Source organism: Vitis riparia, chromosome 11 (assembly GCF_004353265.1).
Source record: "Vitis riparia cultivar Riparia Gloire de Montpellier isolate 1030 chromosome 11, EGFV_Vit.rip_1.0, whole genome shotgun sequence".
Classification (NCBI taxonomy): Eukaryota; Viridiplantae; Streptophyta; class Magnoliopsida; order Vitales; family Vitaceae; genus Vitis; species Vitis riparia.
This window is the reverse complement of record NC_048441.1, coordinates 14,899,394-14,927,383: the sequence shown is the minus strand read 5'-3', so window position 1 is coordinate 14,927,383 and position 27,990 is coordinate 14,899,394. Positions and strand designations below refer to the sequence as shown.

Genomic DNA, 27,990 nt, shown 5'->3' with positions numbered 1-27,990 from the left:
GGGATTGAGGAATCTATATGAATAGTTGATGAGATGAGATGCCTCCTGTTGAATTTTCATTTTAGATTTTTTAATATCTTTTATATAATTAAAAAAATCATTTTAAGAAGAGTAATTATTCACCGAAGTAGTAAATGAAGAGACATGAAACCCAGGGTAAAGTCGACAGTTTTAACGGGCTAGGGGTGAAGTGCCATTTTATTGAAACGACGTCGGTTTGATAACGGAACGCGCCCTCGCCAACTGGGCTTCGCTCCTATATACGCGTTTCCTTTCTAGGACTTCGTCTACTACCGAGCACCTCTCTGCTACTTTCTTCATTTCCAATTCTCTGATCCTTACCCTCCGCCGTTCCGTTCAGGGTTCCGGGGCCCACTAAGTCCGACGCCTCTTATCTCCATTTTTCTTTTCGGATCGAATCCTCATCTTCTCAGATCTACCACCATTCATGGCTCCCAGCACCATCAAAAAAGCAATCGGAGCCGTCAAAGACCAAACCAGCATCGGCATAGCCAAAGTCGCCGGCAACGTGGCGCCTGACCTCGAAGTTTTGATCGTCAAGGCCACTAGTCACGACGAAGATCCCGCCGACGAGAAGTACTTGAGGGAGATCCTCAACCTCACCTCTTATTCCAGAGGATACGTGAGTGCCTGCGTTGTCACCATCGCCAAGCGCCTCGGCAAGACTCGGGATTGGATGGTGGCGCTCAAGGCGTTGATGCTCGTTCACAGGCTTGTATCCGATGGAGATCCAATCTTCAAGGAGGAGATCGTCTACGCCACGCGAAGAGGTGCTAGGCTCTTGAATATGTCTGATTTTCGCGATGAGGCGCACTCGAATTCGTGGGATTATTCGGGGTTTGTGAGGACTTATGGCTTGTATCTTGATGAGAAGCTTGAGTTTATGGTGTATGAGAAAAAATTGAGTCCCGGTGGTGACGACGACCGACGACGACGTGATGAGTATGGAGATTATAGAGATGAGCCCATGTATGGAATGCCGCGGAGATCTAGATCGTACGGGGATTTGAATGAATCTTCTGTGAGGGAGCAGAAGGATGTGGGGACGCCAGTAAAAGACATGAAGACAGAGAGAGTTTTGGGGAAATTGAATGGTTTGATGCGGATTGTTGATCGCTTTTTGGCTTGTCGTCCCACCGGTGTGGCAAAAAATAGTAGGATGGTACTTGTTGCGCTTTACCAGATTGTGAAGGAGAGTTTTGGGCTATATGCTGATATATCCGAGGCATTGGCGGTGCTGCAGGATCGGTTTTTTGAAATGGAGTATGCAGATTGTGTTAAGGTTTTTGATGCACATGTGGGTGCTGCGAAGCTGATTGATGAACTCGTGGGGTTCTATAATTGGTGTAGGGATACTGGGGTGGCGAGGTCTTCAGAGTACCCGGAGGTGCATAGAATTACGGACAAGGTTTTGGGGTCAATGGATGGATTTTTGAAAGACAAGGGGAAGTCATCCAAAAGTCCTGAGAGGAGGGAGGAGAACCCACCAATAGTTGAGGAGCGGGAACCAGATATGAATGAGATAAAGGCTCTTCCTCCGCCTGAGAATTACAGTCCACCTCCACCCCCACCCCCACCCCCATCTGAGCCACAACCCAAGCCACAGCCTCAACAGCAGACGGAAGACTTGGTGAATTTAAGGGATGATGCAGTGTCTGCTGATGATCAAGGCAACAAATTGGCGTTAGCCTTGTTCTCAGGGCCTCCAACTTCTAACAATAATGGATCATGGGAAGCATTCCCATCTAATGGAGGGCCGGAGGTAACATCTGCATGGCAGACACCCGCCGCTGAGAGTGGTAAAGCAGATTGGGAACTGGCTTTGGTTGAGACTGCTAGTAATTTATCAAAGCAGAAAAATGCTATGGCAGGTGGCTTTGATCCATTGCTGTTGAATGGCATGTACGATCAGGGAGCAGTGAGGCAACATGTGAGCACTGCTCAGCTGACCGGGGGAAGTGCAAGCAGTGTGGCACTCCCTGGACAGGGCAAGAATGCTACACCAGTTCTAGCACTGCCTGCACCGGATGGGACTGTCCAAGCAGTGGGTCATCAGGATCCATTTGCAGCATCGCTTGCAGTGCCACCTCCTTCATACGTGCAGATAGCTGACATGGAAAAGAAGCAGCACCTGCTTGTGCAGGAACAGCAAGTTTGGCAGCAGTATGGAAGGGAGGGGATGCAAGGCCAAGTGGGTTTGGCCAAGATTGGTGGGCCTGGTTACTATAGCGCAGCTGCTCCACAGCAAATGATGCAAATGATGCCTTATGGGATGCCACCAACCAATGGCATGGTGCAGCCAGGAGGGTACCAGTACACACCTTACTGAATTGGCTTTGACAAGGAACTGCTTTTATTCATGCTACAATGCACATAAGTATGTATATCATACATCATAATTTTTTCTGTTGATTGCCATTGTTATTAGTATGCATCTGACCGGAATGAACAGAGAGTCACAGGAGTTTGAGAATACATAAAAGATACTATACTATGCACAATGGAGATTTGATATTTTTTTTCTTTGTGGTTTGAAATCTCATTCTGTAATTGTCATTCAGAAAGATGTTGGATGTTCAGCCGCTTCTAGAAGCTGGATTTATTTTATGTAATTGATGGAAAAGGAAAAAAAGTCCCATTGAAACCTTTGACTAATTTTTCAAATTTTTTTTTCGGTGGCCGACCATTAATGCTTGTCGTGACTCGTGACCGGGTGCTTTTGAGCGTGTCCCTGAGAGACGTTTTGGACCTGGTCCTTTATCTGGTTGTCATATTACATGCTTCAATGGTTTTTTGGATTTGGTCAAGTCCTAGTATTTGGATCGGTGGAATGGGACATTTATTGGATGCCACAAAGAACATGAATGGGGTCCACCCATGGCTTTTGTCACCTCCTTTCCCCTGTGATCAATGATCAATTCACCCTTGTCCCTATGCCAAAAAGACAAATCAATAATTCTCAGTTGGATGGCAATTTTACCTAAATGTTAAAGAACAGATTTTCTTTTCACAGAGAAAATTCTACTATGAAGCAATGACATCCTTTTTTTTCCTTCTTGAAGTGAGGAGTCCAAAAGTGCAAAATTAACATCACTAAAATCACAACTTGCCATCTACAAATTTGGATAAATTAAACCCACATCTATGGACCACGGATGAAGAGATCTCGTGGCTACATTTCTAATGCAATAAATATCTCAGAGACACAAATAACAGGATTAAACAAAAACAACCACTAGCCCCAATGTATAGAGTCACTGGATTAAGCAAGATAGTCAGATGCCAAAGACCTAGGCCTGAATGCACATTCTTCTTAAAGACTACAAGATTGTATAGTTCTTACCGAAGCCTCAGCAGTAAGCCCAAATCAGGTGGGACTTTCGAAAACAGGAGTCAGCAAGCAGCAATCTCAATTGGGAGTGTCACCATCTCTAAAATTCATGGTTGAAAGTACAAAATCTTCTTGCACATCCCAACAATGCTGCGGACACTTCGTCCTCAGATTCATTCTTCTCCCTGATATAAGGTGACTTGAGTGTGTCTTGATAGGCAAACATGAAGCTCAAGTCTTAAAAGAGTACTTCAGCTGGAAGAAACAAACAGCCGAGAACCCAGACAGTAGCATGTCACCACATCATGAAGATCAACGCTTCAACTTCAAACCAGTTTTCCACTTCTCATGTAAATCATGCTTACAAAACCTGAAAGAACAGTGAACATTCAGCTGCATTTTTCCTTGTGCATTGTCCAGTTGAGAATCTGTAGGAAAATTCACAGAAATTTCACCTGTCATAACTAAGTTGGGGGTCATATGTGACTCCAAATATTTATTCCTAACCCTCAACCTGATCAAATGGAACATATATCACAAAATAATGTGAGAAGCAAATATACCTTCTTCATTTCATCACTCAATGAAAGAATCGCTTGCGACACCGAGCAGATCCAAGCTCCTCGTACTCAGACTTGGTGACACACATAGCTTCAAAATCAGGGCTAGATGCCAAAAGTGATCCCCCACGCCACACACCTAATATGGGACTGGACAAGCACTGTCAGATTTTCAGAGAACATCATTTTAAACAAATTGTTACTTTTTAGGAGGAAAGGCTTTACTCTTCTTGAGTTGTTATCTTGACTTGGTAATCATCAGGTACAAGAGGTCGAAGCTCCATTTCTCTACATTTGAAGAAACCAAAATGAGTTAAAAGTTTAGATGATCGTATGCAATTAAATTGAAAAGATTTGAATGTATTAGAAGAGAGATTATAGCTTACAGTCTTTGTGCAAACTGAGGAAATAATGTGCTTCCACCAGTCAAAATAATGCTGACAAATTTTAAAGACAGAAATGGGTATTAGGAAATGGAGCTAAAAAAAGGATTCTAATATGTATCTTTCAATGATCAAGCATTCAAAAACTTTGTAAAACAACCTTTGATAGAGTACAGGGTGAAGATCAGGATGACAGGAGTTGACAGCTCGGATAATGCACTCTGCTAACCCAGCCTGGTTCATGCCTGTGAAAACAGCAGCAAGTTGACAATGAAGTTCAAATACAAACGCACAAGGCAAACAGCAATTGATATTATTTTTTTTTCAATCAGATTTTATCCTTTATCATAAGCTTCAAGCCTTCATCCATACAATTCCTTCTACCACCACGCTTTCACAATTTATTCATGAATCATAACAATGGTAAGAACACATTTGCAGGCTATGGTTTCCAAGCTGCAATTGTGTCATTGAAGGTTGCATGATCAAGGTGGTATAGCCTTGTAACATTAAATTCTGAAATAATAACCATTCAATAGCTTGGGCAAATAGATCAAACAATCTCAAACTGCAGTCCTCAGATTGAACTGAAAACTTCAAAGACTGCTTTATGAAAAAGGAACCAGATACAGACCCAAATCAGCAGGACGGAAGATCATCTCTGGGACTAGGAAGCGCTCATTTGTCAAGTTAAACTCCTGAACAGAAGGTAAATATTAAAAAGGTGATACAATTAGAAAGGGGACCAGTTTCCAAAGGAATATTGAGCCTTACAGTTTTTGTTAAATCAATTCTCCTTCTGTCCTCGGGCTTTTCTGTAACTTCACACTGATCCATATCCTCCTTTGTTACTGTTGATGGAGGGGCTTCGCCATCCAAAGTGCGGTATCTCCCTGCTTCATTTGGGTCTTTTACAAAACCCTTCATATATGTGATACCATCAGGAAGGACATATGTACATCTAAAGAGATTATCTTTCCCAGGTCTCCTACAAACATATTTCAAAATATTGTTACCCATAAGAGCCAATGATTGTTTTCATAGTAAAAATAAATAGCAACTGAATAACAGAGTGAATTTTTTATCACCAAAAGAAAAAGGGGAAAAAAAAAGAAGAAAAACCTAGACAGACAAACAATGTGTAATTTGGGAACCGAGAAGAGAAAAAAAAAAAGGAAAAACCTTAAACACAGCTATATGTGTGTATGCGAGCACATGCACATAGATATATTCACATTCTTATAACAGATAAATTAAAATGTCAATATGAATAAATAAAACCAGTCCCTTCAATCTAACTCATTGTGCATTCACACAGCCCAGTAGCCTAACCTGCACTAGTTAACTAAGAATGGAAGCCTATAATGTAGCCTAGCCATATGAGTTAATGATTTTTGCATCTCAACAACTTAAAAACTGTGGGGTAAATCAAAAGGAGTAGAAAGATTTTCCATTGGTTGTTTGCAAGGGAAACAACATGGGGAAGGATTTTAACATTGGATCAATTGAAAAAGAGATGTGTGTTTGTGGGGAATAGATGTTACATATGTAAAAGGGAAGAAGAATCTGTTGACTATATTCTTCTACATTTGTCTAGTAAGTATGTTGTGGTAGTTGGTCTTTTCCATGTTTGGGATAGCTCGAGTGATCCACTCTTCAACAAGACTCATGCTGCTTAGCTAGAATGGGTCCTATGTTGGGAAGACACGGAAGAGAGTGTAGACAAGTGCCCCTTTGTGTTTATTTTGGACAATCCGGTGGGAGCGAAATCAAAGGGCTATTGATAATGTGGAACATTCAGAAAGCAAGTGCTCGAATCCTTGTATACGTGCAATTTTTTGGAATGTGTAAGGCATTGAATAGAAGAGGCACCTAAGTCTGGTAGATTTTGTTGATTGGTTGGGTTTGAATTAGTAGAGAGATAAAGTTGTGTCTTTCCTTTTTGTTCTTTTTACTTGGTGCTACTTGGTGCCCTATGTATACTCCCTATGTATTTTGGTTCACCTCTACTCTAGCCCTTTCTGTTACTTTCATTCACATATATAATTGCTTTTATATATATATATATATATAAAGAGAGAGAGAGAGAGAGAGAGAAATAAAAATTAAAAAGAAAAATAAAAACAACTTCAATACTATGTCCTCACCTGAGCAAGATTCAGGTGGCAATTCCAAATAAATAAATACTTGCCGGAAAAAAAAATACATATATCATTCACCTCTGTTATCATTTAATTCCCCTGAAGCCAACATTATAGCATCAATTTATGCAAACAGTTATTGCCAATTTGTATTCCCAGAAATTCATAAAGTTTTTGTGGTTTTAAGTGGTTTGAGACCACAATACTGTTATTCCAAAGTCAGTTCGTGACAATGGTTTATATGAAGGAATTTGATGGATTGCATACTTAGAACTCCATAGAACACAAGAAAGATACCTCAAGGTTTCACCTCAAATGTTTCAAAAACAGGAATTTTACTGAAATGCTCATAAAGGGTGCATGTTTCTTGCCTGGGGCTTGGTTCTCCCGACTCGAGAAAGTGAAATTCTAATATAATTTCCATATCATGAAACTCACACACACACACATACACAAATCATCCAAAGACTTGTTATTCATGTTCCAAAGTTTTATTCAATACCAACCTTCATTACATAGGGGCTGATGATAAAATTACTTGCACTGACTGGAACTCAAGGATTTTTGAACTTTTCCACAAACAACTAAACAAGGAATACTATTTGATCTTCTTGTTTTTTTTTTTTTCAAGAGTCACTGATAAATTCCCAAAACAATAGGAAGCCTAAAACGTCATAATTTTCTACACATTATACTAATTTTAAGGACAGCATATATTTATTTGACATTTACCATAGTTCTTTGAAACCCTTTCCTTTTTTCTCCTTTTTCTTACATTTGTTTTTCATTTCTCGTATGTTTGGTTGCCAAGAAAGCAGAGGAAAATTTTCACATTTTCTTTGAGACAAAATGCCTCAAACTGGTTTCTTTTCTGCTGTTCTGCTAGAGTAGAAGCAGAGTGGAATAAATAAGGGAATAAGCAAAAGTACGTACCTGGCAATCTGGAGATCGCGAGGGACATCAAGAGAGACGAAGCAGAGCTTCTCCTTGACATCGTCCATAATGAAAGTCTCATCCATAACATTAACGGCACGATAAGACACCAGTTCCTTGAGATAATTAGTCAATGCCTTGCCTCCCAAATCGAGGCGCTTCACGGCGTAGTTAATGGTGAAATTCTGGAAGACGGGGGCGGCATGGGTGAAGGAGAAGCCGCAATCCACAACAAGACTACACTGGGACTTAGCGAGGAGACCATAGGGGCAGTGGCTAGCCTCGTAGAGGTGGACGAGGGAAGGTGAATCGGCGACAAAAAGGGAGCGGAAGCCTAGGTCTTCGAAAACGAGCTCGTCTATGGAGCGTTGAATAGAAGGGAGATTGAAGAGGGGTTCGACGAGGAGGAGAGATGACTGGGAAGGGGAGATGCGGAGAAGGTTGGAGAAGAGGTGGGACCAGATGTCACGTTGGAGGTCGGGGTTGAGGAGGTATCCGCGGTCGAATGGGCGGCGGAGGGAGACTGAGGTGAGGTCCGAGTGGGAGTGGAGTTGGTCGCCCATCAGCCACTTCTTCGAGGAGGGAGGCTTCCCCATGCAGTTGGGGATCACGGCACTAGGATCCCGTTCGCCGCCTATTCCGGCCTTGATTAGGCCTCCGCCGTTGTCTAGCACCACCACGTTCGACGTCGTCATCGCCTCCACATGAATCTCCTCTCCCCTCTCTAGATGCTATACTAGACTAGCAGTGGCGGTAGCTGGACCCAGTATATCGTGAGTTGGGCCAACGAAAGCCCAGTCCTCTCTTTTCCACAGAAAATTATGCATTGTTTGCACAATGCTGCGTGGGAATGGGAATGGGAATGAGAATGAGAAAGTGAAAGGACATTTTGTTATTTTGTTTTTATTTTTATTTCTCCCTTAATAAGTATTTTCAATTCTTGTATTTGAAGGGAGGTAGGAATGTAATTATTTGTTGCGATTTTAATGTTAGGTAATGATAAAAGGGAGAATTGTGTTTTGGGCCCAATGGTCCATATATCTAACCAAATTAAGCTCACCACCCAAGTAAAGTCTCAATATTAATAAGAAGGATATCCCATTTATAATATTCCAAAAATGCCCTTGGCTGGGATTTAAAAAAAAAAACCTGAAATCCACGTTGGATTTCCCTTTGTTTTCCCCAAATTGGACTCGTTTTCAACTTTTCACATTCTCGGCTTCGTCCCCCTCTTCCGCCCAAAGAATGCCCTAATCCTCAGTCCCAATCTCGTGATCTCTGAAGCTCGTGTTTCCCGGCCTTCTGATTGTTGGTGTAGGCAGTCTCGTTTTTCATCTGTATCGATCCATTGGCGTCGACGATCACAACTACATTTCGGCACCGTGGCGAAGCAGTTTATAGGTGAGGTTAGTAGGTTGATCAATTTCATCTTTTTTATGCTTCATTTCGGCTATCCGGACCATTTGATTTCAGCCCAAATACATTGCCCTAATTTATCTCGCCATTTCAGTTTGCCATATATTGTGGCTTGATCCATCCCCACCGGCGGTGCCCTCCGTATTGGTTATATTTACTGGTTATATTTTTTCTATTTTTTTCCCCTTGCATTAGTGCAGACATATTTTTCCTCCGTTGGTTGAAATCAAATCTTTCAGCAGTATAGTGACTTCATCGTGTGGCAGTCTAGTTAAATACGATAGTTTGTATGTTAACTTTCTTCGATAAAACCCAAGTTATGGTGAGCCTATAGTATGAGATATTGTTGTGTACTTAGTATGTGTCGATAGATTATCATTTCCAATTTCATGAAATCTGTAGCTAACATGAATATAAGTGGCAAATAAAGAAACAAATCAGTTCAATTGATTCAAAACACTAACCACATAGCCAGCATATGTACATTTATGAGTGTCAAAAGTAACTGTTATGTTCCCATTGGGATCCAGAGGGTGATAGCAGTATGCAAAAACAGAGAAAGAGTCAACCAATTTGTGGAAAAAAAAATAATAAGTGAAGTAACAAAAGGAAAAGTATATGTATAAATGATATATTATATACTTGACATGGCGACTAATAATAATGTCAACTTCAAAGGCAAAGGCCACATGGGAGAGAATATCAACCCCATTTTCTATACTATGCATAATTGATTGTTCTATAATATGAAATTTCTGCTATGTTTGTATAGGTTGATGGACGCAACTAATATGATATATTGTTACATTTTTGTGGGAGGCAAACTTGTCCAAAAAAATGATGGGCAATGGGAATACGTGGGTGGAAGAAGCAAAGGTATTCACATATATAAAGGAATGCCATTTGAAGAATTCACCAAAAAAATCTTGGAGAAATTCGACATCTCGTTTGATGCGATGAAGATGCACTACACCCTCAAGTTCAACCCCAGAGTCATCCAAGATTTAGAAGATGAGGATGACTTGGATAAGGTGGTTTCCCACAGTGATGACTTTGCAAATGTATACCTAGTAGACTTACCTTGTGTGGAAGGCATTGAAGCAAATATACCGAATAGAGAATTGGCAATTGGGTAATGGACGTTAACGTGAATGTCTATTTAAAATATTGTGAATATCACTTTTATGCATCACGTAGTTTAATTATGTTAATGTATGTAAATGCAGAGGTCCACCTGTGCCGTTTCCTTCCTCTAATGCATCATGCGATGCAATTCCTAATACTATGATGCTATCAAGAGGTTTTGTGTCGCGTTGTGCAGATAGTGAGTACACCCCTTTGGAATCGATTCGTTTTTGTGAGGCAATATTAGGGTCGGGACATACATTTAAAAATGCAGAGGAGTTTCGCAACGCAATTTACCATATGTCATTAGGTGGAAGGTTTGAATACAAGTACAAGAAAAATTCTCCTACGCATATGTCTGTAAAGTGTTCAGTTGAGGGTTGTCCTTGAAAGATAACAGCTCACGCTGTCGAGGGAAATGTCATCTTGTGAGTTCATACTTACCAAGTGAATCATAATCATATAGCTCAGGATGAGTGCTCATCTAAAGTCAAGGTTTCTTCAAAGAGAGGCGCGGTTGTTGTTGAAGATGTGTTTAGAACCACTCCAGACTATCTTCCCCGTCAAATTTGTAAGGATTTTGAACGTGATCATGGAGTTCAATTGACATATAACCAAGCATGGCACCTTAAAGAGAAGGCAAAAGAGCGCATATATGGAGCTCCACGTGAGTCCTACACGTTTGTCCCTTGGTTATGCCATAGGCTAAGGGAAATCAACCCCGGCACAATTGCGGAGTACACTTCGGACGAAGGTCACTTCATGCAATTGTTCATTGCCCATGCATTTTCAATTCAAGGGTTCATCAAGGGGTGTCGACCAATATTGGCTATTGATTCTTGCCATCTAAGCGGACCATACAAGGGAGCTCTTTTGTCGGCCATTGCATATGATGCAGATGATGGAATGTTCCCTCTTGCCCTTGGTGTGGTCAGTTCAGAAAATTATGAGGATTGGTATTGGTTTTTGGAGAAATTAAAGGGTGTCTTAGATGGTAAAGAAGTTGTTATTATATCTGATAGACATCAAGGAATCTTGCGTAGTGTTTCCGAGTTGTTCGGGATAGGAAATCATGCATATTGTTATCGACATGTTAAGGAAAACTTTTCTAGCTTCTTGAATAAGCAAAACATTAGAGGAAAGAAAGGGAAAGAAGATGCTTTGTTACTTCTAGACAGCATTGCATACGCTAGGTTGGAGATAGACTACAATGAGGCATTTGAAAAACTTGTGCGCTTCAATGACAACCTCGGTAAATGGGTTGTGGATAACAATCCGGAACATTGGGCAATGTCAAAGTTTCCAAAAAAACGATGGGATAAAATGACAAGTAACATTGCAGAGTCCTTCAATGCGTGGTTAAGAGATGAGCGTCACCAAACAATTTATACTTATTGTTAATGCACATGGATAAGCTTGTAGCCATGTTGGACACCCATATGCGTGGTACAGAAAAATGGAAGAGTGTGGTTGGACCGAAAACTGAAGAGAATCTAATGTCAAATATCATGAGGTCCGATCCGATTAGTGTGTTGCCATATTTGGGGGGGACGTTTAAGGTGTTTACCGGGGAGGTTTATTTGGTTGTGGATATCAATCAACGTACGTGTACTTGCATGACATGGCAAATGTCCGGCTTGCCGTGCTCCCATGTATGTGCTGTCATCCGCACACTCAGACACGACGTGTATGACTATATTGACCCATGTTTTAATGTCTCCACCCAACATTTGATTTACTCTGGTCAGTTTCAACCATTACCAACACACAATATGCCGAAAGTTTGTGAGGATGGGAGTTTGCAAGATTGCGCCGACAACTTCTTTTCTACTCTCCAACCCCCTCATGTCAAACGTCCTCCAGGAAGACCCCGCAAAGGCGCATTGAGTCACAGTTTACTCATAAGAGAGCAATTCATTGCTCTCGATGCAATGGCATAGGTCACAACCGCTCTAAATGTAATAATCCGTTGCCGTGACATGTGGCTTGTTTGTGCTTGTACGATTCTCAAACTTTGTATCAGCCCATACATTCTATTGTAGGGTATATGGTACGGTATTATTGTGTTGCGTTCCTATGTATTGGCCTCGTTATAGGCACGATGCACTATCTTGTTATTTTCATGATTTATAGTTGCTTTGCTTAACCTACGTAATTAAAATTGCAATTTGAATGTGGATTCTTTAAAGTTGTTATTTAATTCCATCAGTGTCTCTACATTATCAAGCATTTGTGGTTCCAGCTACTAAAAAATGTCTTTCCATTTGTCTTCAATTAGATATACTCGTTTCACACTTTGTAAGCATTGCATTTATAATCTTGTAATTCATATGATCTGTTTGCAGTAGCATAGTACTACACTCACATATTTGCACCCAAACTGTTAGTGCTTTCCTCAAATGTTTTTTTTTTATTTATTTTTACCTTATACAGCTGAATATGGTATAGCCTGACAAAATTTATCCAACTTATTAATGGTACGATAGTGAACTGACCTTTCCCTTTATTATTAGTCTCTCCATCTCATCGATCACTACTATAGCAGCATTTGGAAGTGACCGGTTATTCTAAGGTTCAAACCTCTCCAGCAATAAATTGATTCTTCAATGGCCACTGTGGAGGTATTGCATTATTTCTTTGTTATTATTTTTCATTACTTATTTTGGATACTTGCTATTTTAACCTACTTAACACAATTACTTGTTATGGGTCTTACATATTCATTATCATATAAACATCGAGTTGTAAATTATTCATCCACATATTTTGTTTGTTAGTTCATTCAATTGTATTTCCTTTTGCACCACGTTTATGTATTCATAATGTCTTTGTTATTTTTATGTTGATTACTAAAATGCATCTCTAAGTTACTAATTATGTCCTTCACTTTTAATGCAGCCCACAAGATTGTTCACACGTTGTTCATCTTCGAGATTCTTAAAATATGCAACAGGCTGCCAGTGGATAAATTGGAAGTTGTTCGAGACCTTCGGTTTGGAGGTCTTCTCAACTTAAATTGCAAGGAGATACGCCACAATATATGTCTATGGCTGATCGACCATTTTAATGTTGGCTTCAGACGCATAGACATATCATCCGACAAAAGCTATGAGCTGACTGCTGCAGATGTTGGCCTTGTATTTGGCCTCCCGACAAGCGGCCGGATTCTACAGATTGCATCAACCTCGTCTGAGCATCCATTCGGTTCACTTAACACTTGTGAGGAGAGACTCCTCAACTTACCTGTCGGGGAGGAGTTCCGTAGATGCTTCCTTTACTACGCATGTGCGACGATATTGGCGCCAACGTCAAGGATAGCTGGATGCCGAAACTTATGGCATACCATCCATGAAGATGGTTTTCGAAATGATGTAAACTGGGGCCAATTTGTTGTTGACCAGCTGGTTGAGGGTATTAGACGATTTAAACAAGGGAACAGTGTTTGGGTACATGGTTGCATCCTCTTCCTCCAGGTATTGCCCTGCTTTTACATTGATAACTTTGTCACTTTTACATTGTTCACATCACTACCATAAAGTAACGAATCCACATTTGTTAATTTCCATTGTGCAGCTCCACTACGTAATTAAATTCAAGATTCCTTCAGTTCATGTTCCCGTGACAGTGCCCCTCCTCTCCGCATGGTCAGATGATTTGATAAAGGAGCGCTTAGCTGCTGAGATAAGTCAGTTTGGTAGTTTCGGACATGGCGAGGTAGCCATTTACTCCACATTCATTTTTTCCTAAAATTAGATGACATCGAAATTGAATACCATCAAGGTTTATACGTTCTTAATTTGCGTCATGAAATCAATTATAGGGGTTTGATTATTCGTCACCGCCCCGTACCTCACCGCCCCGTACACATGTGGAGTCTGGTAGTGGGCCGACAAGTAGTCATGTACGGATACTTTTTGTTACTTTACGCATTAATTAGCTTCAATATTTTTATAGTAATTTATGTGCAAGCTATTTGTTAACATGTCACAGGAACTCCTTGAGCAATACTATGCAGCAGAACGTGCAATATATCAATATCAAAAGGGCATTCAGCACCAGCTAGGCATCATGCGTGGTGTGATGCATACATTGCAAGGCCGAAAACAAGGAAGTCAACCTTCGCCGGACGCAGGTCACTCAAGCTATGCAGCCCATGAATTTCCGCAGCCCGATCCGCATTCAGACTATGGCGGAGATGACATCGCTTCCCATGGCACTGCAGACGTGCCTGACACACCAATTCGACATCCATCACATATTGGTAACAGTATGGGGGACATTCATTACTGCATGAATTTGTACATAATAACTCATATTATATTACTATGCATTACGAATTAACTGTTGTTACTCCAAATTTACAGCCGATGAAGAGGTAGTCGTCCTTGAACAGTTGCCTTTGCAATCTATGGTTGTGGCTCCATCTAATAGGAGTGGCAGGCGACGAAGAGTGCGTCGGTTGGCTCCCAATCTATTGTCGCCATTCATAGCGCAACCACAAACACGCCAGTCTGCCATCAAGATGGACCTTAAAGCAACAGCTGCAATTGTTTTTTATGGCGCCTTAGACCCGAGGTTTGACATAGCATATAATATTCCACTTTCAAATGTATTCACCTCCACATATTTGATATTACCCTAACGTTGATGGTTTTGTTGACAGCGAGGAACTTGTTGCACTGCATGACACAACTTTAAGCAGAGGCAACCTCGCCTCTTTCCAAGGAGACAGCTGGATTGGCAATCATGTTAATATATCAATTTCTCGATTACTTTGCAATATTTTTAATTTAATATTCATGTACCATCTTGTCATTAGTGACTCTGAATATTGCTTACATATTAATCACTTCTTCTCTTAGGTGGTGGATGCGTATTGTAGATTGCTGCAATTCGATGATGCATCAAGGACCAAACTCTATCTATCGCCCTACATAGCGGTAATGGAGGGCTTTGCTGGACACTACAATTCAATGTTATTTTGTTATAACATGTCAACAAGTTTCCTTATCCTTTAAAGCTTAAACTTTTTTCATATCGTATGCAGGAAATCGTAATGTGTTCCAATGGCAAACATTTGACGCGAGAAGGAGTAATTGGCCGTTATGAGCGATATTTGTATCCCATCGATGTTTCCTATCAGAATGTTAATGAGGTCAGTTTAAATGCATTGTTCGAGGTTTCTACACTTGTTATCTCCTTCACCCAAATATATGTTATAATCCATTCTGATTGGCATCATGCAGGTGTACTTACCGGTCCTTCTCAAAAACCATTGGTCGCTGTATGTTTATGACATCCATAACAAACGAATCCAACTCTTGGATTCTCGACCTGGAAGGAGAAGGAGTAGTATGAGTGGGATACAACAAAATTTGGTAAAGTAGCTGTTAGTTGCGTTAAATTTTTTGCTTCCATTGTACCTCAGATGGGAAATTTGAATGCATCTACTTTCTTTATTGAAGGCCAAGGTTGTTCTATGGCTTGTTGCCTACAAGAAACAAATGGTTGATGTAGACTTCAAGATGTTCCGTTTTGTCATGCCAGACGTACCAAGTCAACCAAATGAGTTAGTGTTTACTTTGCATTCCGTGACTAGATTTAAATTTTATTGCAAGTCAATTTATGTATATTATCGTTGCCATGTCACGCCTAATAATTAATTACCCGTTACTTTCTGTGTTAGCAATGACTGCGGAGTATTTGTGATGAAATTCATGGAGAACTGGTCAAATGGAGGCCTCTCCAAATCCATCGATGTGGTATGACCATACACAATTTTAGTATACCATGATTATATCAAAGTTGCATTCCATGTCCAACATGTTTAACATTTCCTAATATGCCTTTTAAACATTAATGAATGCAGGGCAAGATTAACAAGTATAGTTGAAGATATTAGGGAGATTGTTGCTTTCTTCACATAATGCCCATCGACATCGCTTTCTCGTGGAGTGAGGGACACTATTCAAGTGGCTGTAGCAAGGATATTTTCAATTGATTGTACATTATTTTGTGAAACCTAAACTATTTGCAATGAATTGTATATAGAAGTTAGTGATTAATTCACAGCTAAGGTTAACAACAGTACGATTCATTTTGACACCAAACACGTTAAGCGTTCAACCTAAACTATTTTCAATGTATTGTATATAGAAGTTAGTGATGAAATGTATATAGTATACACAATTGAGTCGGAATAAGAGTCGTACTTTGATTTGCCATTCCATGGATCACACATTGCTACTTCACTTTACATGAATCTCTCTCATTCTCACTCTCACTCTCACATGTCTTTAATTTCCACTACCGTCACATGATGAAATGAAGCATGGCCATATAATTTCTATCATGGACCACACTATCACAGAATCTTTGTACGAGGTTTATAGACAGGGTGCAAGGGCGTTGAAGTGATTGTACATTCGTATGTTCACCTACCTACTTGTCTGTTGAGTTGGTATGACTGTATGAGGGCTACGTCATAAAATAATGTCAACAAAATTCAATTAAATAAAAAGAAAACAGTTGCCGCGTCTTGTGATCGACCGGATAGCGACCGGCCAAGCTCACCCGGTCGACCGGTCAACCTGTTTTACACATAGATGTATTCGACCGGGTTTCGACCGGGATTCATGGGGATGCGACCGGTCACACACAGCCACTGGGAGAGAGAGAATGTAAAAAAACACATTCGACCGGAATTCGACCGGTTGTCGACCGGGAAGACTCCAGCAGCGACCGGGCATACACAGCCACTGGGAGAGAGAGAATGTTAAAATGAATACTGACCGGTATTCAACCGGATATCGACCGGTCGCGTTGAATCCTCGACCGGTCATGCACAGCTACTGGGAGAGAGAGAAAATGATAAGTGCGTTGCGACCGGTGTTCGACCGGCTGAAGTTAACCGATCGACCGGTCTCTGAAGCGGTCGCCTTTTCTACGACCGATCGAACTACATTTGCCATTGTTTTTGCTATTAAAAAAAAGGTGTTTTCTATTTAATTATTGATGAAAGATGTAATAGCTAGACAAAAAAGGTTAGCTTTGTTTTTTTATTTAACAAATTGATGCTAAAATAGAGGATTTGTGTTGTTTTTAAAAATGGTCATTAATGTTAATAGAAAGTATCCAATATAAAGAAATTTATTAAAAATTAAATATTAAGTTAGTCCAATTAAAATGAATTTTGAAAAACTCATTTTCCATTCTCCATGTGATAAATTTGAAAGGAAGCATCAATTATCAATGTCAATTATTGTAACATTGAACAACAATAAAATAATAAATTTTAAAAATTAAAAATACCATTAAAACTAAAAATACTTTAAAATTTACATTCTTATTCTCTATTTTACGATTCCAAACATGGCATAAAATGCTTATTTCCAATTTAGTTTGTAACATCTTAATTATTTTGTAAAATTTAGGAGTGGTAAATGTTATTTTCTAAAATAAAAACAAAATATCCATTAAAATTTATTTTATTTTTCCCATTTTCCCACGATTTTCATATTTATACTTTAGTTTATAGGTGGTTTTGTTATACTAGTGGTTTAAAATACTTATATTTTTTAACATGTATATCTATATATAATAATAAATCAATATTATTTTATTCAATAATAAGATTAAAAATATAAAATAAACATTAAGCCAATCCCAAAAGAATAAAATAAAATAAAACATTTTTTCGGAAATTATTTATTTTATCTTATTTTAATTTACGAAATGTAATTCTTCAACTATTCGAACAATTTAAGAAAACTTTATATCTCAATATGAAATTTTCTTAAATTAAATGAAGTATTTATTTATAAATTGGAAATAAATCAATTAGAAATTAAAATTAAATTCAATTTCATTTCATTGTTCTAGAGTATCGGAATTCCAAGAGACAAAGCAACTCTCACACTTTCCAAGCCAGCGTGACTGTTCGGCATCTTACTTACAGGGGGCGTCAACCGCGGGTGGACCGGTAGATCGATTGGTGGGGTTGTCTTTTCAAATACCCCCCGCGCGACATTTTGACAATCTCAGGCTTCAAGGGTTTTACGTATTCAGCTTGGGAAACCTACTTTGAAAGGCATTGCAGCTATTTCATGGCTTCGAAGTGGGTTTTGAAAGGTGTGGAATGATCTTTGGGAGGTCGGCCGTGTGTATTGGAAGGGCTCATTGTTCACCGCGTGTCAAAGGCGGTTTCTCACCTGTTCCCGCGCGCCAATCCGCTTAGCTAAGGTTTGTTATCAATGTGATCCGCTCGTTTATTTGTCTACCACCGTCGTCCCCTTCAGTTTGACTCTCTGATGCCGCCTAGGAGAGATACCGCTGCCTCTAGGGCACAGGGCAAGCGCCCTGCTGAGCCATCTCAGCCCGGTGAGGTGGAGACTCGCCGCAAGGCAAGGTTTGACACCGGTCTTTTCACTTCCATGGAGGAATACCAAAGGTACAAGCAAAAGTTTTCCCACAGGAAGGTTGTTCCAGGGAGAAATATTAATTTCTCCCAACTACAGCATTTCGACTTTCAGGGACTATTCGCACGTATGGGGTGGCCGCCATTAGTGAGTATTTCCGAGCCGATATTTCCCACATTAGTAAGGGCATTTTATTCACGAGTTACATATGGACATGGAGGGCCCATTGTTTCAACTGTTAGAGGTGTGCAGATCAAGCTTGACCCGGAGAGCATATGCCGCATTTTAGACATCGCTCATGTCGGACTTAGGGTATATGAGTCAAAGGCTTGGCCGATTGTGGCGGGTTTCGAGCCTAGAGAGGCTATACAGAGGATGTGCGGCCTTCCTGATGCGCAGGGGATGGGCAAACCATCGGCACATAGCCTGACAGTCAGATGTCGCATCCTTCACCACATGATCCTGTACATTCTCTTGTCACGAGGCGGCCACCGGGATGAGGTATCATATCTGGAGGCATTTCTCATTGATTCTATTATTACGGGGAGACGGATTGACGTTGGATATGTGATGATCATGCACATGCTTGCATGCTGCGATAGCTCCACCCGCGTTCTCCCTTATGGCCGTTTTCTGACACGAGTATTCAAGGATGCGGGGGTTGATTTGAGCAAGGAGCAGGACTTTGAGGCCCCAAGTAGTTATGACACATATGATGAGCAATCGTTGGCCCGTATGAAGTTTGAGAAGGGGGCCGATGGATCATGGATTAGGAAAGTGGAGCGACCTGTACCACATCCTGGCGTTGAGGAGGAGGCGAAGATTGGGGAGATGGAGGGTGGGGTTGCCCCTGAGAGAGATTATGAGCATACACAGACTGAGTTTGATATCCATGCACAGCAGTCCGAGGGTTGCCAGTTGGGGGCGACTGTATCAGGGGGGATGACGTCTGAGCCAGTGCACACAGCGGGAACATCTACGCAACCATCATTCACTGATCCACCTCATGCGCATACATCACCTCATCAAGCTCCATACGGCCCTAGTCAGGCTTGGCAGGATTTATCTGCTCAGATCAGCTCACTAGGCGCTCGGATTGAGGAGCTAGCAGTTGTGAAAGATATGCGATTCTACTCTATGGAGGATCGCATGGATCATTATCAGACAGGCTTCACCGACCAATTCCAGTGTATGCAGCAGAGATTTCAGAGTATTGAGGATCGCATGGATCAGCAGCAGGCTACCTTTGAGCATATCATCCAGAGGCTTGATCGCCAGGACAGTCAGCATGAGGACATGATGGCTTACCTCCGATCGGTGTTTCCACCACCCCCTCCTAAATCGTGATAGCAGCGAGAGCTATTTAGGATTAGCATACGTAGATGCAAATCATTACCATCTTTGTTTCTGTTGTCTATGTTTACTCTATATTTCACTTGACTATATATATATATGTCTATGTTTATGTCTATATATGTCTATGTTTCCTCTATATTTCAGCTAACTATATATATACAAATTTGCCCTCTCTAGCAGAGCCATCTTTATGATCACGGATAAACCTGCTTCCTCAAGTGTTTAATATGAATCTGTATCCCTCCTTCATTATTGCTACAAACATGATGCATAGTCAAGAGGTGAGCTCTTCCTGGATAGATATCATCATTCAGCGGGCCGCCATAGCTTTTGGGCTTGTTGACAAAATGTTGAAACGCTGAATTTTTCATTTCATTGGAGTTCCTCCAAATGGAACCTATAAAGCAGCAGCCAGGTTAAGATCCTTCTTCTTTGCAAATTCAGTCCTATGCTTCATTTCTGATGAGTTTATCATAATGGATTCATTCTCAGTTTGTGTTCATTTGGGGAGTTTAAGGGAAAAATAGCCTATTATTGAAGAAAAAAAGTTAATGTTAACCACTTTTTCAAATTTATATTCAAAATGAAATTTTTGTTGTCACGAAGGAGCCACGATATTATTATTATTTTTGTAATTTAAATTAAAGCCGTAATCGATAAATATGAACTTCATTTTTATACAGAAACCTTAATTGTCAAATGCAACTTCAATTTTGAAGTGAAGCATCAATTATCAAATACGCCTATAATTTTAAAATAAAGCCTCAATCATTAAATGTGGCTTAAATTTTTAACTGAAGTCTCAATTGTCAAATACGATATCAATTTTGGATTGAAATTTTAATTATCAAATGCGATTTTGTTGTTAAACTTTAAAATTAAATTAAAACTAACCTAAATAAAAAAATTTATTAAATTTAAATTTAATGTCGAAATTTAAATATATTGTAATAATAAAATTTTTATATATTTAAAATGTTATTTCAATAAATATAAATTGGAAAAAATGAATATTAAATTCTCCAGAGAAGTGGGTGATCAGTGTTTGGTTGCAAACTCAATGAATTCATTTATGGTTGAATGAAGCATAGTCAGAGAAGCTGTTTTTTATTATTAGTATTATTATTATTTTTAATGATTCTCATTTTAAGGGGCCCAAGGGCAATTTTTTTTTAACTATTTGTTTCCAAAATCAAAAAATTAAGATTGGGGAAAAAAAAAATATGTGGGTGCTAAACAATAACTATTTGTTCCCAAAATCAAAACAATAAGTATGTGTAAAAAATTTATGTGGGTGCTAAAACATTTTGTAAGAAGTTAAAGTAAAACCTCCATGCGGTTACAGGCGAGGGCGTGTTCGACCGGTCGTACAAAGATTTAACCGGTCGACCGGTTACACTTTCCCGGTCGCATACCGGTCGTGAACCGGTCGTGTACCGGTCGACGTGGCCAACTCATTATCTCTGGAATAGGTGCTTGCATCTTGTAGAGTCAACAGTGTATGACTGTGGTTTTGCATTATATGGGGTTAAATAATGAACTAGTAATTGGTCGTTGAAATGACATCGCTTTTTACGTTTTCACTGTGATTTGCCTTGGATCCATGTCCGAAGGCGCTGACACAGGGCCAGTGAAGGGGATAATACAAGGCACCATTCGAAAGTTATCACTGCCCTCACAGAAAGGCTACGTGTTACTTCAATTATGGAACCGTAAATGGAAGGGGTCCTTCCAATTATATCCAGTTATAGTATGGTTATATAATGCATTCGGATAACATTTCAAGAATATAAATACAGTAACTAATAGATCAACATGTCCATTATGTCAAGACTTAAGTAATGGTAATAAATCGAAAAACATTATGAATTATGTACATCAATTGATATTTTGTTGTTGTTTATATTTAATTCAAAACTCCTAACACAAGTATGATCATAACATGTTAATTCAGTTTTGTTCCTTGTAGTCTCCACATTCGCTTTCCTCAGCTGTAGCAACCATCAATTCATCAAAGTTCTCGGTCGTGCAACCAAAAATTCAATCTGAGAGCAAACAAAACAAAGAGCGTAAAGTCAGTCTCGCATCCTCCAAGGTGCCTTGAAACAGTAGGAATTAATGACTCATAATAAATTAATATGACATCATGTCAGAACTTGGATGTTGTCTTCCTCTTTTTCATGCACACACATACAACACTTACATAAATCAAGACAATTAGAAGAGACTATGTCACTCGAAATTAGTTTGTCATGGTAGGCAACATTATGTGACATCCAAAGTAAGGAGGATGAATATAGGAAGAAGGGAGGTTTGAAAGAATATTGAAAAAAGAAATGAGCAAAGAATTTTGCGAAAATCGTTTGAAATCCTTCAAGTTAGGTGGCCTTGTACACCCTTGTACACTTAGTGTAAATGCCTTGTACACTTAGTGTAAATGCCTTGTACAGTTGGAGAAATCTGACATAGCTATAGCTGAATGAGTGTAAATGGGCGGGATAGCCACTCGCCGATGTCATGGGTCAGTGAAAAGGGGGAAAATGAAACCCAATTTAGTTTCCCATTCATCATACGTGTGGGGGACATTCCAATGAATGTGTGCGAAGGGAAATGAGGAGGGAGTACGAGGCATGTCCCCCTTTGAAAAAAGAAATGAGCAAAGAATTTTGCGAAAATCGTTTGAAATCCTTCAAGTTAGTTGGCCTTGTACACCCTTGTACACTTAGTGTAAATGCCTTGTACACTTAGTGTAAATGCCTTGTACAGTTGGAGAAATCCGACATAGCTATAGCTCTATGAGTGTAAATGGGCGGGATAGCCACTCGCCGATGTCATGGGTCAGTGAAAAGGAGGAAAATGAAACCCAATTTAGGTTCCCATTCATCATACGTGTGGGGGACATTCTAATGAATGTGTGCGAAGGGAAATGAGGAGGGAGTACGAGGCATGTCCCCCTTTGAAAAAAGAAATGAGCAAAGAATTTTTCGAAAATCGTTTGAAATCCTTCAAGTTAGGTAGCCTTGTACACCCTTGTACACTTAGTGTAAATGCCTTGTACAGTTGGAGAAATCCGACATAGCTATAGCTGAATGAGTGTAAATGGGCGGGATAGCCACTCGCCGATGTCATGGGTCAGTGAAAAGGGGGAAAATGAAACCCAATTTAGGTTCCCATTCATCATACGTGTGGGGGACATTCCAATGAATGTGTGCGAAGGGAAATGAGGAGGGAGTACGAGGCATGTCCCCCTTTGAAAAAACAAATGAGCAAAGAATTTTGCAAAAATCGTTTGAAATCCTTCAAGTTAGGTGGCCTTGTACACCCTTGTACACTTAGTGTAAATGCCTTGTACACTTAGTGTAAATGCCTTGTACAGTTGGAGAAATCCATAATAGGGACGACCAACCAAGTGCATATGGGTGGGAAAACAATGCTTCCACTCTCATGGATAAGGGAAAAGGATGAAAAAGTTAAGCCTTGTTTCACTTCATATGCATCATTAGTAGGGGAGCTAATAGCATGAATTAACATGGTAGCCATCAAATAAAATGTGTGCATTGAGGCACCATTCAAGCAATATGTGTGAGGAATGTCCCCGACGATTGGAAAAAGTAAATGAGTAAGTTCTTCAAAATCACTTGAAAACCCTTAAGATACACGCCCTTGTACACCCTTGTACATTTAGTACATTGGCCTTGTACACTTAGTGTAAATTCCTTGTACACTTGAAGGAAATCGACCTAGGTACACCTTAATGAGTGCATATGGGCCGGTTAACCACTTCCCAATGTCATGGCTCAGTGAAAAGGGCGAAAATGAAACTCAATTTAGTTTCCTATTCATCATAAGTGCACTAACTAGTCCCCACAGCTCACCTTCTGCACCATACCCATTCATTCTCTAGAATATAAACCCAACAACCAGATTATAAAGTGAGGAATTTTCAAACAGCTGAAATGCCAATTTTAAGGAGATCTTTTTCAACGGATTAACTGGAAGTTTCTTTCATTTACTTACCTTGTGCTTCATTCGTATGAGGCAAGATGGATATGATCAAAGCCTCATTTATACCCCACCCTGCACCCTAAAACACGTTGTTATTAAGTTCAAATTTTTTTAAGAACACCCCAACACCAGATCAAAACGGACGCCTTTCCTAAAACCTTGTAAACAAACATCCACCACATTATCAAAGGAACCAACATGAAATCAAAATCTCAGAAAATTTAATCACACCCACCTTCATTTCGATTTGGGAATGATGATGATCACATACATGCGAAGGCGTTTCTGAGTTGCTCACAATCCTCGGCTGCACGATTGGGGGACATTCATAGTTGACCATGGTGTTTACGGAGGGAGAGAAAGGGGCAGGAGACCATGGTGTTTACGGAGGAAGAGAAAGGGGCAGGAGACTGGTGACCCTTTTTGCTATTATTTGAGATTTTTCAGTCAAAATGACATGACAACATCCAGCTGACTTGGAACTAATGAAGGGCATATTGGTCAGTTAATATCTCATAGCCTTCCTGTTAATTTTGATAGATACATGGACCATTTGTTAATTTTTGGGCCCAGCTGGGCCCAAACATAATTCTCCCATGATAATAAAATGAGAATGAAAGAGAAATGATTTAACACATAATTTAAAATATTTTTTTTTAAAAAAAATCTCAAAATATATAGCTTAAAATAATTTTATATTTTAAGAGTTATTTTCAACTATTTAATAAATGTCTATTTGATTGTATGATTTAAAAATGATGTTTTATTTTTAAAAATAAAAAATTATTTTTAAAAATTTATAAGTTATTCTATAAAAATAGTTTTTAAAAATAAAAAGGAAAACATAAAGAAATAAGAAAAAAATTAAGAATAATTAAGTGAGACATAATTAACACTTTAAATTCTTTAATGAATTTCCTAATTTTTAAGAAAAAATTAATTTAAAAAAATTAATGATAGATTAGATAAATTTTTTTTTTAGAATACTCTATTATGCACATAATGAAAAACTTGACTCATTTATAATTAAAAATAATAATTTTTATTTTTAAATTCAATTAAAATAAAATAGCATTAATAATTATTGATTTTAAATTATTATTATTATTTATTTTTAATAAAATAAATCAATTGTATTTGAGGATGTCAATAATATCCATGTTTTTATAACATTTATTAAAAAAAAACATAATTTATGATTTTATTATAAAATTAGTATTCATATTCTATTAAAAATAATTATTTTTAAATTTAATTATAATTACAAAATTATTTAATAAAACTTGAATTTCATTTAATTTATATCATATAAATCGAATTAAGAAGAATACTTGCTATTAGAAATGAAATGAAGGTTGGAATAATTTTTTACTTCGAATCTTATTGTCATTTAAGTTATCCAGATATGAAAATGAATAAGATATTTATTCCCGATCATGTGCTATATAATATGCTCAAATTTTGAAGTTATACACATAGAAATATGCCATATCCTATCTCCTTCAAAAGAATGCAATTTGAATATTTTGAAAATAAAATTACAATCATAGTGTTGACAACATTTCTTCCATATGAATGAAACACAAAATTTTTGAGCCACCATACAACATTAACAGCCTTGCAGTCGCACTTCACGTTTTCAAAAACAAACTTTGCAGGAATCGTTCTTTCAAAAATGGATACAACACAGCAGATTCAGAATTTCCAAGAGTTGCTGTGACCAACACAGATACTCCTCTCCACAACTTGCTCAAATGCATCCTACATTCCAATTCTCCCAAGTATTAGTATCACAACAATTTCTACCTCTGCGTCCGGAAAAAGAGCTTTGAATCATAAACAGCCTCTCTTCGGATTGCCATGGATGGTTGGTCTCGGATAATAAATTGACCAGTTTTCCATGCAAAAACAGAGATGTCTCAGCATCTGACAAAGCCATGTTGCTCAGTCAAAGGATGGCTGTGAGTCCATGCACAAATGCACTAGTTTTCTTTGGTACTGCTCATAAAATTCACCAACTGCAATCACATCTTCGTTCTCTGGGTCCAAACCAGGCAAGTTAAGCTGCTGAGCCTTGGTTGAAGACTTCGATTCATCATCTGAATCTCCCAGATTGGAGATGATTTCTGCATGGATTTCACGGCATGCAACTATGAACATGGCAGCTGTATCTGGTAGCTTTGCCTCGCGAAGTGCAGCCAATGCCTCTTGCAATGCACCAGCTGCAACGTACAAAATCAGAGCCCTGCATTGGCCCCCCCATAATTAGGCATCGGATACAACAAGGGCAAATTAAAGAAATTGTGTAAGGAGAAAACTGAACGCTAACAGTACCTCCAGATGTTGTGTTCAGTGTGAAGGACATGGTCCGCCCATCTTTGCAACACCCTACAGGATCAGAACTTTCAACATCAAGGTTTCAAGACAAAGGTCATAAAATTTCTGCCAATCAGGGTACAGCACTTTCAAACAGCTTTGCCCAACACTTCATGCATGCAATGAGATAAAATAGATTTTAAATCCCAAATTCTAATTGCACTTGCCTCCAAAAGTACCAAAGGCATCTGGAACATTTTAAATGTTTAATTTTAGCTAAGAATACTTGGAAGTGCTGAAAAATAAAATAAAATAATAAAAAAATTGACCCAAAACCATGAACAGCACTCAACAAAATCAGATGCAATTGTGAAATTCACTTTAGATATAGATGACAACGTGGAACAAAAAAGAAAATAAATAAAATTTTTCCACTAATAAAAGTTCTATAAGGGGACTGCAGCAGAGTACCATGAAGGAAATATCTTATAACATAAGATTTGCAAGATGCAGACAGAAAGTCTTGCAAGTGTTCAATCATAAAGAACAGAAACAAACCTTGCATAATCAGATCCCTTTAAATGTGTAGCAGCTAAAGTTGCAGCATCTGTCCAGCATCCGGCATCTTGTAGCTGCATAGGAAATAAGATAGCAATTAGCTGAGTAAGAATTACAAAGCCTTGTCTGTTGACTGCTTTTTCATGTTTATGTATCATCGGAGAGAGTACCACTTCCTTCTAAACCTAAGAAATCAAGGCCATAGAAAATCCTCAATTTAATCAATTGAGCATCCTTAATCACATGAAGCCTTCAGGAGGCACTCTGCACTCTGCACTCTTTTCCCATTTTCTGACAGCATGCTTGGTGTGTGTATATATATATAATATACCACAATCCCATTACTGACACCTTTATCTTATCAATACTCCTTGGTGTCTTAATGGCATGAGCTCCATGGAAAATTTGTTATTAACATTTGCATATTTATTATATGTATTTTATTGACAAATAACACTATGTCTTATCATTTTCAGTAAGTTTAAATTGTCGAAACATCCACTTCCTTACCCTGTACCAAAACAACCTCGGTGACAGGAACTCTGTTCTAGCAATATATCATGATACTTGGATCAAATGAAACTACTGAAAACATGAGCTATACTTGAGAATGCAACTTTAGTTGGAATTAACAAATTCCTGTAAGTCATTTAAGTGTTAAACCAATAGTCACAAGGATTCCATTTCTCTTGCTTTTTCTTAATATCTGAAACAAAAACTAGAAATTGACTGAGAGTTGGGATGATTTGCATTACAGGTCTTAAACTAAGCACCAAAATATGACCATTAAAGCTATATCCTTTAAAGTTCTAGTAGCACTTAATGCACAACTGGCCATCATGATGGTTGGCCATCACTTGATAAGAGTGCAATTAAAAAACAGAACATAACATGGCAGTTGATTAAGAACACAAGTGTATACAACAAAGGAGGGTAAAATACAAGTTGCATTTCTTTTCCGCTGCCTTCCTATTTCATCCCTCCTTTCATAAAAGCAGAGGATTTTTAATCTATGCAACCCCCATATCTCTGAAAAAGTGGGGATTGGCCGCATACTTCTGCCTCTAAGATAATATAAGAAATTGGTATCATCCTCCACACAATTGCTTTTTCCTAACAATCTTATGCATCTTACCAAGAGGGTTTCATACATAGCAGGCTGAGTGGATCAGAGATTGACATCCTCACTGGTTTCCTGAATTGTAGCACAACAGCTGAGGATTTCGATGCACTTGCTTCAACATGCTAGCAAAGACATTTTGCCAGGAATAACAAACTTCATGTATGCAAAATTTTCAAATTATTACCTTATTTTTTGAATTCCACTAAATTTTTTCACGAGTGTACAAAACCCAAATTTATTGCATATGATTCAACAACTCCCAAATTCTTTGGAAAAAAAAGAGTACTCAAAATATTGTGAGTAAT

At 38.9% G+C, this 27,990-nt stretch overlaps 5 protein-coding genes and 1 long non-coding RNA gene across 8 annotated transcripts in view; 4 read left to right on the top strand and 2 right to left on the bottom strand.

The window, feature by feature from the left end:
- Window positions 1-41: 41 nt before the first annotated feature.
- On the top strand, window positions 42-2,672 carry LOC117925031 (putative clathrin assembly protein At2g25430). The gene has a single exon (XM_034843834.1). The coding sequence runs from the start codon at window positions 449-451 to the stop codon at window positions 2,348-2,350; it is 1,902 nt and encodes a 633-aa protein (XP_034699725.1). The 5' UTR covers window positions 42-448; the 3' UTR covers window positions 2,351-2,672.
- A 376-nt stretch (window positions 2,673-3,048) lies between these two features.
- LOC117925032 (actin-related protein 6) lies at window positions 3,049-8,133 on the bottom strand. 2 transcript variants are annotated; one of them, XM_034843836.1, is made up of 8 exons: window positions 7,370-8,133; window positions 5,070-5,283; window positions 4,930-4,993; window positions 4,456-4,540; window positions 4,299-4,349; window positions 4,138-4,200; window positions 3,916-4,062; window positions 3,049-3,722 (listed from the first exon to the last, which is right to left on the bottom strand). In XM_034843836.1, the coding sequence occupies exons 1-7, from the start codon at window positions 8,062-8,064 to the stop codon at window positions 3,933-3,935; spliced, it is 1,302 nt and encodes a 433-aa protein (XP_034699727.1). In that variant the 5' UTR covers window positions 8,065-8,133; the 3' UTR covers window positions 3,049-3,722; window positions 3,916-3,932. The 2 variants fall into 2 exon arrangements, with proteins under 2 accessions (XP_034699727.1, XP_034699726.1); XM_034843835.1 differs by having other exon boundaries at window positions 3,049-3,780; window positions 7,370-8,131.
- A 3,183-nt stretch (window positions 8,134-11,316) lies between these two features.
- On the top strand, window positions 11,317-11,850 carry LOC117924789. Its single transcript, XM_034843503.1, has one exon. The coding sequence runs from the start codon at window positions 11,317-11,319 to the stop codon at window positions 11,848-11,850; it is 534 nt and encodes a 177-aa protein (XP_034699394.1).
- Window positions 11,851-14,450: 2,600 nt separating this feature from the next.
- LOC117925654 lies at window positions 14,451-14,865 on the top strand. The gene is made up of 3 exons (XR_004653005.1): window positions 14,451-14,485; window positions 14,574-14,658; window positions 14,773-14,865. It is a non-coding gene; the product is annotated as an uncharacterized LOC117925654 (long non-coding RNA).
- A 101-nt stretch (window positions 14,866-14,966) lies between these two features.
- On the top strand, window positions 14,967-15,812 carry LOC117924787 (ubiquitin-like-specific protease 1). Its single transcript, XM_034843502.1, has 5 exons — window positions 14,967-15,065; window positions 15,157-15,288; window positions 15,376-15,479; window positions 15,597-15,672; window positions 15,780-15,812. Exons 1-5 carry the CDS (start codon window positions 14,967-14,969, stop codon window positions 15,801-15,803), a joined length of 435 nt encoding a protein of 144 aa, XP_034699393.1. The 3' UTR covers window positions 15,804-15,812.
- A 9,299-nt stretch (window positions 15,813-25,111) lies between these two features.
- Window positions 25,112-27,990, bottom strand: part of LOC117924631 (WD repeat-containing protein 11) — a 32,183-nt gene continuing 29,304 nt past the window's right edge. For both annotated transcript variants that reach the window (XM_034843315.1, XM_034843316.1), the window contains exons 18-20: window positions 26,563-26,636; window positions 26,023-26,076; window positions 25,112-25,933 (exon numbers count right to left, since the gene is read on the bottom strand). In XM_034843315.1, coding sequence (XP_034699206.1) covers window positions 25,633-25,933; window positions 26,023-26,076; window positions 26,563-26,636 — 429 coding nt within the window. In that variant the 3' untranslated portion in view covers window positions 25,112-25,632. The remainder of the gene's footprint in view (window positions 25,934-26,022; window positions 26,077-26,562; window positions 26,637-27,990) is intronic.

What these genes read in the sequence shown, in the direction of transcription:
- LOC117925031 (XM_034843834.1), top strand. Translation starts at nt 449, where the DNA reads ATGGCTCCCAGCACCATCAAAAAAGCAATCGGAGCCGTCAAAGACCAA.
- LOC117925032 (XM_034843836.1), bottom strand. Translation starts at nt 8,064, where the DNA reads ATGACGACGTCGAACGTGGTGGTGCTAGACAACGGCGGAGGCCTAATC. An exon ending in GAATTGATTTAACAAAAACT is followed by an intron (nt 4,994 to 5,069) that starts GTAAGGCTCAAT and finishes CCTTCTGTTCAG; the next exon opens with GAGTTTAACTTGACAAATGA. An exon ending in CTTCCGTCCTGCTGATTTGG is followed by an intron (nt 4,541 to 4,929) that starts GTCTGTATCTGG and finishes CTGTTTTCACAG; the next exon opens with GCATGAACCAGGCTGGGTTA.
- LOC117924789 (XM_034843503.1), top strand. Translation starts at nt 11,317, where the DNA reads ATGGATAAGCTTGTAGCCATGTTGGACACCCATATGCGTGGTACAGAA.
- LOC117924787 (XM_034843502.1), top strand. Translation starts at nt 14,967, where the DNA reads ATGTGTTCCAATGGCAAACATTTGACGCGAGAAGGAGTAATTGGCCGT. An exon ending in CCTATCAGAATGTTAATGAG is followed by an intron (nt 15,066 to 15,156) that starts GTCAGTTTAAAT and finishes GGCATCATGCAG; the next exon opens with GTGTACTTACCGGTCCTTCT. An exon ending in TCTCCAAATCCATCGATGTG is followed by an intron (nt 15,673 to 15,779) that starts GTATGACCATAC and finishes TAATGAATGCAG; the next exon opens with GGCAAGATTAACAAGTATAG.